At 41.7% G+C, this 13,494-nt stretch overlaps 1 protein-coding gene across 1 annotated transcript in view; it reads left to right on the top strand.

The window, feature by feature from the left end:
- LONRF3 (LON peptidase N-terminal domain and ring finger 3) overlaps positions 1-12,274 on the top strand; it is a 38,324-nt gene extending 26,050 nt beyond the window's left edge. The window contains exons 7-11 of the mRNA XM_066248938.1: positions 2,422-2,543; positions 5,830-5,988; positions 6,644-6,806; positions 7,787-7,936; positions 11,276-12,274. Coding sequence (XP_066105035.1) covers positions 2,422-2,543; positions 5,830-5,988; positions 6,644-6,806; positions 7,787-7,936; positions 11,276-11,431 — 750 coding nt within the window. The 3' untranslated portion in view covers positions 11,432-12,274. The remainder of the gene's footprint in view (positions 1-2,421; positions 2,544-5,829; positions 5,989-6,643; positions 6,807-7,786; positions 7,937-11,275) is intronic.
- Positions 12,275-13,494: the final 1,220 nt, after the last annotated feature.

The following is a 13,494-nucleotide window of genomic DNA, read 5'->3' as shown; positions in this document are numbered from 1 at the left end:
AAGCCCCTGCACTGTGCCAGGGCAAAATACTCCCTCAGAACATCTATCTCTTTCTCCTGTCATATAGCTACCACTCCTGTCTCCACAAAATCCTTCAGAAAAATGAAACACCATCTAGCTTTTTATAAACTGTTGGTAATGAAATTAATTTGAGTTGGAAACGAAAGTATTAAATTGATGATAAATGTGGATCCTGGTTCTAATCCCATTATGGCACCTGATTCACATGTTGGGTGACTCTTATGTCCTCGTTGGGCTTGGACTAAACAAGCTCTGATGTCTCCTTATTGTCAATGTTTATTCTGTGGTTTGAAGAGGTCACTCCCAATGCTGCATAAACCTCACAGACCTTCAATGTGGTCCTTGTTCCGGCTATCAGAAGCCAATCTATTGATTAGCAGATCCTTGGCTACTTGAAAAGCTCTAGAGCTTCCAGGTCCCCTAAAATGAATCACACAAATTGCCACCTTGGTTTTTCCAGTGGACCTTCTAGAGTTTGTTTTAGCACAAGAAGACCCAGGAGTCCATCTTTTTTTTCCCTCCTCCAGGGGCTTGTATGTCAAATTTTACAATCAATATTAATGTTACTTGACCACAGCCATCCCTGAGGAGAGGTTGGAGACACAAGACTATCTCTAGGTGAACACAGGTCCAGAGGAATCACATGTTGAGCTTGCCCAACACCCCAACATTTAAACTAAAAGAATGGAGTGAAATAATCATCCAAAATAACCCTGAGGGTGTGTGTTGGGTTGGGGGGTTGGTCATTGTCACACCTTGCCTAGGTAAAGGGGTGAGATTTGCTGGCCTGATTGTAAATAAGAAGTCCTTATATTTAAATAATAAATTTGTGATATGGTAACACTGCAACATTCAGATAAACAGGAAAAAAAATGTCTACCATTATGCTCATCATCTGGAGAAAACTGCCGTTAACAGTTTAGTATGTGCCTTTCCTGGGTTGTTTCAGTGTCAGCTGATGAGTTACCTCCTTAGACTGGCTACCCCTGAGTCATTGTTCTTCTCCAAGACTGAGATTGAGCAAAGCAGTTGGTTCTCCTGCAGCCATGCAATGGCAGTGGCTGATAGCCTGCCATCCTGGAGGCAGATGCTAGGGGGTCCCAGACTTAGGGGCTAGCAGGTATTCTCATCTATTTCTTTGTACTCACACAGGGTCACACTTAAACCATTTCCCAGAGAGATAAATACCTTATTCCAATCATTCACTGCAGAATAGACAGAGAAAGGAAAAGTTGTTTGAACCCAGCAATTTTATGCTAAGGAGCTCCTCCTACTGGGCCTGTGTAGGTTTCTTTCATAGTAAGCAGTTCTGCGCAGATGGTTTATTGCCAGGTCCACACAGTTAAATGTCCCTTACTTGCAGATGACTGGATATGCATGGGGTAGGCGTGTTCAGAAGGAGAGTAATAGTGACAATTGAGCCTGAGTTCAGTTCTGAAATCATGGTTTATAACATATTTCAGTGATTCCTAGATAGTATATTAAAGAAACAAGTAAACAAAATCACAGAAACAGTATTTAGGTGTCTTTCTTTCTTTCTTTCTTTCTTTCTTTCTTTCTTTCTTTCTCTCTCTCTCTCTCTCTCTCTCTCTCTCTCTCTCTCTTTCTTTCTTTCTTTCTTTCTTTCTTTCTTTCTTTCTTTCTTTCTTTCTTTCTTTCTTTCTTTCATAGAGAAGAAAAAATATTTAGACTTGAAATATCCAGAATCCAAGCATTGAGATGGGGTGGGGGTGGGGTGGGGTAGGGCAGGAAAGGATCAAAGATTGAAAATTACTTTTTAGGTCCCTACACCTTTTCATGATAGACATTCAGCATGTCCCAGGTGGAGACCATTTCTGTGAGCTTGTAAACATCATCACAGAAGGGAAAGGGAAGGGTTTCTCCCCTTTTTTGACAAGAACATGATCTCAATTTCACTGTTTTGAGACACCTATGAGATTTTTAAACCATAAATGCAGGTTCTTTCCCTTTGTTAGAATGACTTTTCTGATTATAAGAATAATCAATTGCATGTTTTTAAAAAGCTTTTTATTGAATGTATTGGGGTGACATTGGTTAATAAAATTATACAGGTGTACAATTCTATAATACATCATCTGTATATTGTATTATATGTTCACCATCCTAAGTCAAGCCTCATTTCATCACTGTTTATCCCCATTTACCCTCTTCTACCTGTTCCTATCTCCCTTTCCTTCTGGTAATCACCATACTATTGTCTGCTTTTCTAAAAAACTGTAACATCCAAAGAATAAAGACATTATAATAGTATCAGCTGCTGATGTGTGAGTCCATGTTAAGCTAATCTATGTGTCATTGACTATTCTACTGATTGCATCAGAAGTGCTTTGTGTTTTTCTGATGACTGCATAATATCTAATTGTCTCATTCCTTATACAGTGCTTGGCATCAAGAAAATATAGCAAAAATGTCATAATGGAAGAGCTAATAGCTAAATTCCTTCCAGAAGAACTTAAGGAACGAAGGAGGCTTTATGAAGAGGAAATGGAAGAACTTTCTAAGTATATATATATATGCATGCTTCTATTTTCAGTTTCACCCAGCTCATAAAGTTGAATGTGCACATTTTTTCCTAACTCCTTGTTCAGTTATTTCATGTTGGTAGCTTGAAATTTGCCATGATAAGAGTATTTACACCATGGAAATTGAAAACCGCTATAAACCAGGGATTCTTCCCCCAAAAACTCAGTTGTTCAACATTTACCAGCATAGCATTGAAGAATTATAAGCCAAGCCACCGACCAAGTTAGATCTTGAGACTAGTAACTGGGTGTTGCTGGCAGGAGTAAGTTGGTTGAGCTTAAAGGTTCAGAAGTGTCCAGTTGACTCTTCTCAAATACATAAGGATGTGCTGTGAGGTTAAGAACTTTGGTGTCAAGCACTGGCCAAGCTCAGTGGATAGAGCATTGGCCCGATGTGCAGACGTCCTGGGTTCAGTCCCCAGTCAAGGCACACATGAGAAGCAACTGTCTGTTTCTCTTCCTTTCCCTCTCCTCCTCCTCTCTCTCTTCCTCTCTCACAGCCAGTAGCTCAATTGGTTTGAGAGTCAGCCCTGGGCACTGATGATAGCTTGGCTGATTTAAGCATCGGCCCCAGACAGCGGTTGCCAAGTGGATCCCAGTCAGGGCACATGCAGGAGTCTGTCTCTCTGTCTCCTCTCATCTCATTTAGAAGAAAAAACAAACAAAACCCCCCACAAACTGGTTTCACCAAGACACAGAATCACAAAATGTGAAGTATAACTGTCACCTACCATGTTAATGTACTAGAAAACTTAGCCAAATTAAATTGTGTAGAATGTCAATTTTTATACCTGAGCCCTTAGGCTAACCCCATCATGGGACAGCCACACCATCAGTTGCAATTCAGTATTTTGCCACAAATGTACTTCAATGAACCTAGTCAAGTCACTTCACCTCTCCGGACCTTAATTTCATCATCAGTAGTTTGGGTATGATAATAGTTCTTCCCTGAAGGACTTGCTATGAAGATCAAATAAGCTAGTACCCATTAAGCATTTAATAAATGGTAATGGTAAGAATGCTGCTTCCTCTGCCATGCACAGATATTGTGAGAAGTGAAGGGTAGGGATGGGGATGCCAGTAAGGCTCCAAGCTTTCTGCCTGGCTGTAAGAACAGCTCACTTAGCAAACAGAGCAGGAGGCAATTACTAATTTCTGCCCTCCCATCTCAACCCCAGGGGAATCCACACAGCATTCTGGAGCGAGTTCCCAATGGCGAAAGCTTTTCTGGTTTAATGCCCACCCTGTAGAGAACCATTTCTAAATCGCCACCAGTTTTCTGAATGTCTCTCTCACTTTGAACAATATGTTTTCCTGGGAAGCTAGAAATGAACCCCTTCCCCCCTTTTTTCCTGTTGACTTATCTTAGATATCCTCAGGGCGTCTTTAGCTTTATTTCTTTTTTTTTTTTATTTTTTTTTATTTTTTAATTTTTTTTTTCCTTCATTTTTCTGAAGCTGGAAACAGGGAGAGACAGTCAGACAGACTCCCGCATGCGCCCGACCGGGATCCACCCGGCACGCCTACCATGGGGCGACGCTCTGCCCACCAGGGGGGCGATGCTCTGCCCATCCTGGGGGTCGCCATGTTGCGACCAGAGCCACTCTAGCGCCTGGGGCAGAGGCCACAGAGCCATCCCCAGCGCCCGGGCCATCTTTGCCCCAATGGAGCCCTGGCTGCGGGAGGGGAAGAGAGAGACAGAGAGGAAAGCGCGGCGGAGGGGTGGAGAAGCAAATGGGCGCTTCTCCTGTGTGCCCTGGCCGGGAATCGAACCCGGGTCCTCCGCACGCTAGGCCGACGCTCTACCGCTGAGCCAACCGGCCAGGGCTAGCTTTATTTCTGATTCTTAAGTTTGCTTTGAATCTCTCTGAGCCCTCCTCTCAAATAATTATTTAATGTCAAATTAACAAACACTGGAATATGCTAGAGGGATTTCTATTTAAAGGAATCCTAAACTTAATCATTTTGAGATTTTTGCAAATTGTATAATATCTGTTGATAGGTTCAGCTGTTCCTATATTGGATTTACTAGTCAAATCAGAAAATAGGGATCCATGAGGAGCTGGCCCCGTTGGCGGCACCCCCTCAGTCTGTGTGTCTGAATCTTCCTGGGCAGTTGCTAAAGGCATATTCTGGGGTCCTGACTCCAAAGCTAACGCACTAAGGTTACTGGGGATGTTGCGGCCTGATTGTCTGGATTTAAGGGCCCTTGGTGATGCATGGCACAGGCATGTTTGAACATTACTAGTCCAAATTACTCTTGTCTCCCCATTGCTCCCTCTCCCTCCCAGCTGAATCCACCATGCAGATCCTCTAGGGACTTTGCAAATTTAAGGTGCTTATGGTGACTCTGCAGAAAATTTCCCACCATACCTCTAGAGCAGTGGTCCCCAAACCCCGGGCCGCGGACCGGTACTGGTCCATGGGCCATTTGGTACCGGTCTGCAGAGAAAAAATAAATAACTTACATTATCTCCGTTTTATTTATATTTAAGTCTGAACGATGTTTTATGTTTTTAAAATGGCCAGTTTCCCTCTGTTACATCCGTCTAAGACTCACTCTTGACGCTTGTCTCGGTCACGTGATACATTTATCCGTCCCACCCTAAAGGCCGGTCCGTAAAAATGTTTTCTGACATTAAACCGGTCCGTGGCCCGAAAAAGGTTGGGGACCACTGCTCTAGAGATATAAGTAGGTTTACTTATACCACTTATACCCTTCTCCATACTGCCAGAAAGACACCTGGAGAGATTGTTTGAGTAGAGAGCATGAAAGAGAGAAAAAAATACAAAATATAACTGTCACCTTCTATGTTAATGTACAAGAGAACTTAGCCAAATTAGATTGCATAGAATGTCAATTTTTATCTCTGAGCCCTGAGGCTAACCCCATCATGGGACTCAGTCTACACTATCAGTTGCAATTCAGTATTTTTAAAAAGTTTTTATTCATTCACTGATTTTTAGAGAGAGAAGAAGGCAGAAAGACAAAGAGAGATCGATTTGTTCCACATATTTATGCATCTGTTGATTGATTCTTGTATGTGGCCTGTAGGGATCAAAACTGTTAACCTTGGTATATCGGAATAATACTCTAATCAACTGAGCTACCTGGCCAGGCAAATGCAAGCCTCTATTTTTTATCACCCATAAAAACTTGATGTTTCATTGTCTCCCTGTGAGGAAACCACATGGTGACATTTGACCAACTTTTTGTGTTGTATTCCACTCCATTAAGAACTATCTCATTTGCTCTTCTTGACAGCTTAAATAAGAATGTGCCTATTTTTGTGTGTACTATGGCTTATCCCACCGTTCCTTGTCCCCTACACATCTTTGAGCCTTGTTACCGTCTGATGATTCGTAGATGCATTGAGACAGGCACGAGACAGTTTGGCATGTGCCTTGGAGATCCCATCAAAAGGTAAGTGAGGAGCTATGGAGTCAAGGGATTTGGGTGGAGAAGCTTTTTGTTTTACCTTGAGCTTCTCTCAGTAGGTTTGGAGACACAGCCCATAAGACTTAGCCAGCCAGATTTGTGAGGATCAGGGTCCCTCTAACACCTAGTTTATCATGTGAGAGGCTGCCTACTTAAAGGAACCCCATGGTTATTCCTTTGTTAAATAGGTAGTATATACTATAAAACTCTTCTATAAGAGTGTGAACTCTGGAGTCAAATTACCTAAGTTCATATTCTGACTTCAGCCTTGTAAAAAGTTTGACTTTGGGCAAGTTATTTAACCTTTTTGGGACTCAGTTTCCTTGTTTGTAAATGGGCACAGTAAGAACACCTACATCTTTAGGTTTCTTGGTAAGATTGGTGAGTTAATAATGCACACAAAGCATTGAACACACTACTTAGCACATAGTATGTGTTCAATAAATGATAACAGTTATATTAATACATCAATATTTTTGCTCACACAGGCACTGCCTGCTATGTAGCTGTAGCTGTAGATCCTAGGACAGGTGAATAGGCAAAGTCTCCATGCACAGAAATGCTTATAGAAATGGCCTGCTGAGGCCAGGGAAACAACTCATGAAGATTTCTCTTTCTTGACTTTTCCCCCAATAAACAGGTTTGCAGAATATGGCTGCATCCTTGAGATCAGAAATGTTCAATTCTTTGCCGATGGCCGCTCAGTGGTCGACAGCATAGGCAAGAGGCGCTTCAAGGTCCTCCATCAGGGCCAGCGGGATGGTTACAACACAGCCGACATTGAATACATTGAAGACCAAAAGGTAAGGGTAACTAGTGCCAAGAATCCCAAAGCCGGAATACTCCTGTGGCTTGGTAGACAGAGATGGTTGCAAAAATATTCCTCAGTACCATTGGGGGCCTTGGGATTTCTCATGAAATTGTTCCACCAACATTGAATGCTGCCGATTGCTATTGGATTGTGGCATAGCATTGAGAAGCCTCTTGTTCTGGCTGTCCATGTATAGTTGCTGAGTTATATTCATGGATAAGAAATGTCAAGTCAGATCAACACTGCAACCCATTCAACTTCAAGTTAGGTCTGGAGCAGGATCTACAATGTATATAGTTTTTATTGATTTATTTACATTTTAAAACTTTTTCTTGTGTGATAATTGGAGAGTCACACACGCATCTGTATTTTTAAATGGGCAACCTGGCCAAGATACATCATCCCACAAGGCAGAAAGAGGGCATATCCAGTTAATCTTTTCTTTTCCTGTCTAATAGGAAGAAGAGTAGGTAAATAATCCCATGCTCACTTATATTTATGTTCACTACATAGAACACTATTAATAAATATTTGAACAATGAAAAAATGTATTCAACTTGGAAGATAGAGTTTTACATTGAAAAACAGATATATTTGTGCTTCACTTCCCAGTGATCAATGAGAAAATAGATGTAAAAAATGAAAAGGAGAGGGGCATAAACCAGCATAACAGCACGCCTGGTTTAAGAGCATGCCTCCACTCAGGCCAGTTTGCATTTATGTTTTTCTATATATGCTGCTGTATTAGCTAATTCACCCAGCTGAATCTTTCTCCTTCCTCCACCCTCAGCAGTATTTACAACAGTCCAACATCTGACTGAGGAGCCATTCACATACCATAAGAGAAAGATGGGTGGGTGAGCCTTCTTAAAGGGGGACAAGATAGGTGCTCAAAAGAGTCAGGTACCAACAGTGGTTCTTGGAGTGATGGAAAAAGTACAAACTGTTTCACTTTCACTTTGATACTTTCAGGTTCAAGGAGAAGATTGTGCTGAGCTCATGGGATTACATAACTGTGTCTATGAGCAAGCGTCATCGTGGTTTCATTCACTCAAATCATCTCTGAAGAACCGGATACTCAATCACTTTGGTCCAATGCCAGAGAAGGATGCGGATCCTCAGGTATAAAAAGTGTTTCTTTGTAATCAGTTGCCCCTAGCAGATGAGAGAGCCTAAGGCTTGTGATTAGGTACATGCGTAGTCATCTAGCAAATCAAGTGCAGAGAGCAAGAATGATCTAATCTGCTATTGTATGGCTGGGAAGTGGGCATCTGGGGTAAGTCCAAAAGGACCCCAGGTCAGAACTGGGAGAACTAAAGTACAGTCATAAGAACTTGGATCCAACTAGGATTTGAAACATAAGTCAGGTGACAGATGAGAACACAGACATTATCAACAGGAGAACCTTCAGTGGGAGTCCAGATTCACACCATGGTAATACGTTATGGTAATCAGATTCATACAAAGTCCAGGTTTAAGAGATGGGTATCCTGGAAGCTGAGACCAAAGATCGCCACTTCCAGGGAGCTTCATAACTCTCTCCCCCACTGCTACAGGAGCTAGGAAATAGGGCCAGCTACCTTAAAGGATATCAACTGCAAAACCACAGGTACTTTTCATGCCCAGGTCCCTCCGTGCTTAGTCCTGTAGGTCTAGATCCTTGTCACTGTCCTCATCTGGGGTGAGCAGAACCTGAGGAAACTGACCCAATAATAGTTAAATTTACTGTTGGATGAGTTATACTAGAAAACAGTTCATTGGGTTCTACTGGGTCAGTCTACTTCTTAGGGAGACAGATCCCTTTGAGAGATCAAGCTACAGATCAGAAGCTCTCCAGGAAAGTAGAGAGTTGTTTCACCAAGCTTTGCTGGCCTGATATAAATCAGAGAACACTCTCTTTCTAGGACAAGGCTGGAGATACCCTGGCCAAATATGTCCCCACAATCACCTTTCCCACATTCTCAGCTGGCTCTCTTACATCATCACTTCCAGAACTTTCTGGATTCTTCACTTACACTCATTCCTGACTCTGTCACAACAGTAAAATAGAATATATATATATTCTGATTTCCCTGCCCAAAGACTGACCCTGCTTACCTCTCTAGCTCGGTGACCTTGGGTAAGTCCCTTCCCCTTTTTCCTCTTTTCTCCCATCTATCAAATGAGGCAGATAGATGAGAAAGTCTCTAAAGTCTCCTTTCCCTCTTACATTCTGAAGCTTAAAACACCAGCCTGTGCTTACTGGGCTGAAATGTCTTGCTTTCTCCAGACCACAAAAGTAGCTCCTTTCCTCATACAAAAGCATCGTGAGTGTTGAAGGGAGAATGGCCAGTTATTGCTTCCCATAGTGTGGGCCACTATGACTCAGGACTGCCGCGGACCAGCGCAGCTTCCAAATAACAGTGCGGAATTAAGGAAACACACTTTGTCAGAACAAAACCGATGGGACCGGGAGGACTCCTCAAACTGCCTGGCAGCATCTGAGTGCCTCACAGCCCCAGTTCGCTTTATTATATGGACCTATGCAAATCAAGGACCCTGATACAAAGTTGCACATCAAAGGCTAAGACAGGAACTCTCCCAAGGCAAAAACAGGATACATTAGTGAAATTTACAAACATCTGAAACAAACAGAGTCAGAGGAAGGGTATATATATTGCTTCCTGCAACCCAAGGAAGGAAGTGGAGTGGGTGCAAACACTTAGCATCAAAGCCAAATATGGAGATGGAGGGGGGAGAACTTAGCCTTTTGCTAAGCCTTGAATCTATAATGGCTTCCTGCCATTAACGGTCCACAACACAGGACTACAGCAGAGCTCTGAGCAAGCTCAGGATCAAGCTTTAATGTTCCCCTTTACCTTCTGGAAAACATTCTTCCCCAGTCAGGCAGAAAACAGCGATCAGCAATGATAACAGCATCTTGCACAAGAAAAACACAGATGCCACAGAGTGATTCATAAGGGCTCAGTAACAAAAAGCCGAAACTTGGATTTCACTTCCTTTCTTATTAGGACTGCTATCATGTTGCTTTGGCAGCAGCAGCACTAGCGAACAAACTAAATTTATCCAGTTTGATCCAGTCAGTGCTGCAGCCCCAGTGGTCCCATTCATAAGCATGGTCTAAGCCTCGGGAGGAGGCTTCTTAGAAACAGCCACAGATATTAACATCAGCTTAAACATCTTGGTTAATTATCCCAGGAAAGAAAGTTCAGAATATGTCAATCTAATATCAAAAACTGATAATAGGAAGAAGAGCATATTGCATATTGCAGTGAGGGACAAAAACAAATCTAAATGAAGTTGTAGACACAGAAGCCAAGAGGGCCGTGGGATTTGGAGCAGAATTATGAGGCAAATAATCTCATGTGTAGATGATTTAACCAGAATGTGATCCTCTATAGCCCTAAAACCGACCTTCAGAAAATTGGACACAGAAAGCTCATGTCGGGTTTACTAGGAAATAAGTCACCAATGTCTAAAATGTGTGCCTGGGAAGCTGCTGATAAACAAAGGTTTTGGTGAAAAGTTTGTGTGGGATGGAAGAGCTCTTTAGTGAAAGGAGGGGGGATGGATGGGATACATTTCTCACGTGAATGTGTTTTCTAATTGGAATTTTTGCAAAGTGGGATGGCTGGGCTTGGTTTCAAGGGAGAAGCTAGCTATGGCCCTATATAGCGACGTAGTATATGTGGACTATAGTGCCTTCAGCCAGAAGCACAGAAACAGAATTAAAGGACATGCAAAGCCTAAGGGGTCATGAGGATTGAAGGCCCACAAGTTGTATGTATCAGTCCAAAGGGCTTTAAATAGAGTCTTAGAAGTGGGAGAGACTGAGGTAGTGGATAATTCTGGCTTTTAAAATCATATTGTCTAGTAAGTATAGTGAATCTGTTAGGATATTGGCTTGCATCCTTTAACAACTATTACCAAAAATAACTAGCTTAAATAACATAGCAGGCATATATATATATAAAATCTCCATATATATATCTCCTAGAGGCCTAGGATATGAGATCATTCAGACACCAGGTTCCTTCCTCACAAAATTCTACCATTCTTTGAATGTTGCCCTCACCCTCCTGCCTGAAGAAGGCTGATCATTACCATGTCCACGTTCTAGCTAGGGGAAAGGGAGAGAAAGAGGAAGGTGGAGGTCATGTGCCCCCTTCCCAGGACATGGCCCAGAAGTCACACATATCACTTCCTTTTTCATCTCATTAGGTAGAACTTTATCTCATGGCATCACCTAGCTGCAAGGGAGGCTGAGAAATGTAGTCTTATTTTTCCTGGTAGCTATATGCCCAGCTAAGATAAGGGAAAATAAATACAGGGGCAATTATACCAGTCTCTGTCACACAGAGAAGCAGTTTCACCTGGGATATTTACCTTGCTACTTTAAACCTGCACACTGATATCACTTCCAAGGGAATAGGATGAACTCATTTTGTTTCTCTGTTGCAGATTAACCCAAATGGTCCAGCGTGGTGCTGGTGGACATTAGCAGTTCTTCCGTTGGAAAGCCGAGCTCAGCTCCCCTTCCTAGCAATGAGGTCCTTAAAGGATAGGCTGAACGGTATTCGGCGCGTCCTGGCCTTTATATCTCGAAACCAAAACTAGTGAATGTGGATTGCTGAAGAGGAACTTCCACCCTCCCCACTGCCTAGGGGAGTCGTCTTGTAAATATATCTAATTGCAATAACATCTTAACAGAAGGAAGTATCAAACAGAGGCATTACTGTGCTGTAGATTACAGAGAGAAATTGAGTAGAAAGACCAAAGAATGTGACCTGGTAGAAACTTTCTGTCTTAAGATACTTCTTGACATACTGCAGAACTACACGCACAGCAGAGGTGTTCAAGAGCCCAGAAAAAAAAATGCTTTTGACATAAAATCTTCTGAAAGTTTCAAGTGGTTTTGCTTTAGTTTTCTTTCATCAGTGAATGACTGATTGAAATGTGAAGCAAAGATACTAATAATGTTGCTGCATTATTTCAGACTTGAGGTCCTGTACCATATGGTTTGGATTTTATAAAGCATTGTGTAAAATAATGTTTATACTTCTTTCTGTTTTAATAATTTATTTTTTGCACTACTGTATCCATTTTTTCTACATGTATGTTTGTAACTATTTAAGTGTATATTACTAAAGACAGTTGCTTTATTTATTGATGCAATTTACCGTGTAACTAGAGGGAAGTAACTATACTAGAAATGTGCTGTTTTTGCTTTTAACTATTTTTTACTACATGTGATCCCAGTTCTTGAACCATTTTTGTGTCTATCCAATTGGATGCATAAAGGTATTTCAGAATTATGCTAACTTTAAGATAATCTATTCTCACAGATTCCATTTGCTTTCAGTTTGAACTCAACAATATAAAATACTGAAGGGATTTGGCACAGATTGTATAATAAGCCATGAGAAAGTAAAATGTTCCATTCTCTATGTATCATACAGAGCAAGGCTGAAAGAATTATTTTCCTGAAATGAAGCAATGAATCAGAGGAGTGTCTTTTATTACAATCTATTATAAGCATTTATCTCAGCAATCTAATTCTAAATGTTTCTAATTTCTTCCCAGTTTAGTTAAGAATGGGATTTGTAGGCAAGATAATATTTAACCCTTCAGAGGGAATGTTGTTCAGCTTAGCACATCACACTAGCCTCCATCCCCTACTCTTCTCGAGGGTCTGAGGATCATAGCCTGGCCAGCATGTGTGGGCACTCTTGATGAAGGACAGTTTACTATTAAAAATATAAAGAAGCTGGTACAAAAGGTAGAATGCTTTAAAAAAAACTATCATTTTGGCTTTTAAATATTTTTAAAAGAACCATAAATCTAATCTATGATTTTATCTAACCACTGCCTTTCTTCCTAGTTGAAGTGGGCCAACAATTTCATTATAGGGGAAGAATGGTGGGTAAGGAGGTAAGAATGAGCTCTGGTTTAGCTTGCTTAGAGTTAGTGGTATTCCTTTAGTGCCGGGCAAACCTGAAAATAGAGTGAGTATGGCAGTGTTATAATGACAGGGTGAAAAAAATAGGGCAGGGAAGAAGCAAATCATGCCATTTATACTTTTACACGAATGACCCCCACAGTTCACCCCGTGACACTAGACAGCTGTAATGCGTTATTTACTTGAAGTTCATCTACTCTTTTAAGGTTAGAGGTTAGTGCCTCATAATCACTCTTAACTTCTTCTATCACCACCTGTGGCTAGAAACAGAAAAGGCAGAATGAGATGATCTGCACTTTCTTTTTTTTTTTTTTTTCAGAGACAGAGAGAGAGTCAAAGAGAAGGATAGATAGGGACAGACAGACAAGAACAGAGAGATATGAGAAGCATCAATTATTAGTTTTTCATGGCAACACCTTAGTTGTTCATCGATTGCTTTCTTATATGTGCCTTGACCGTGGGGCTACAGCAGACCGAGTAACGCCTTGCTCAAGCCAGTGACCTTGGGTCCAAGCTGGTGAGCTTTGCTCAAACCAGATGAGTCCACGCTCAAGCTGGTGACCTCGAGGTCTCGAACCTGGGTCCTCTACATCCCAGTCTGACGCTCTATCCACTGCACCTCCGCCTGGTCAGGCATATCTGCACTTTCTTAATGGGTGCTGTTGTCAGAGCATCACTACTAGCTTAGCTGTTTGGAACCAGACTGAGCTGGTGAAAAATG

The sequence above is a fragment of the Saccopteryx bilineata genome, chromosome X (assembly GCF_036850765.1).
Source record: "Saccopteryx bilineata isolate mSacBil1 chromosome X, mSacBil1_pri_phased_curated, whole genome shotgun sequence".
Classification (NCBI taxonomy): Eukaryota; Metazoa; Chordata; class Mammalia; order Chiroptera; family Emballonuridae; genus Saccopteryx; species Saccopteryx bilineata.
This window is presented reverse-complemented; position numbering and strand designations above follow the sequence as displayed.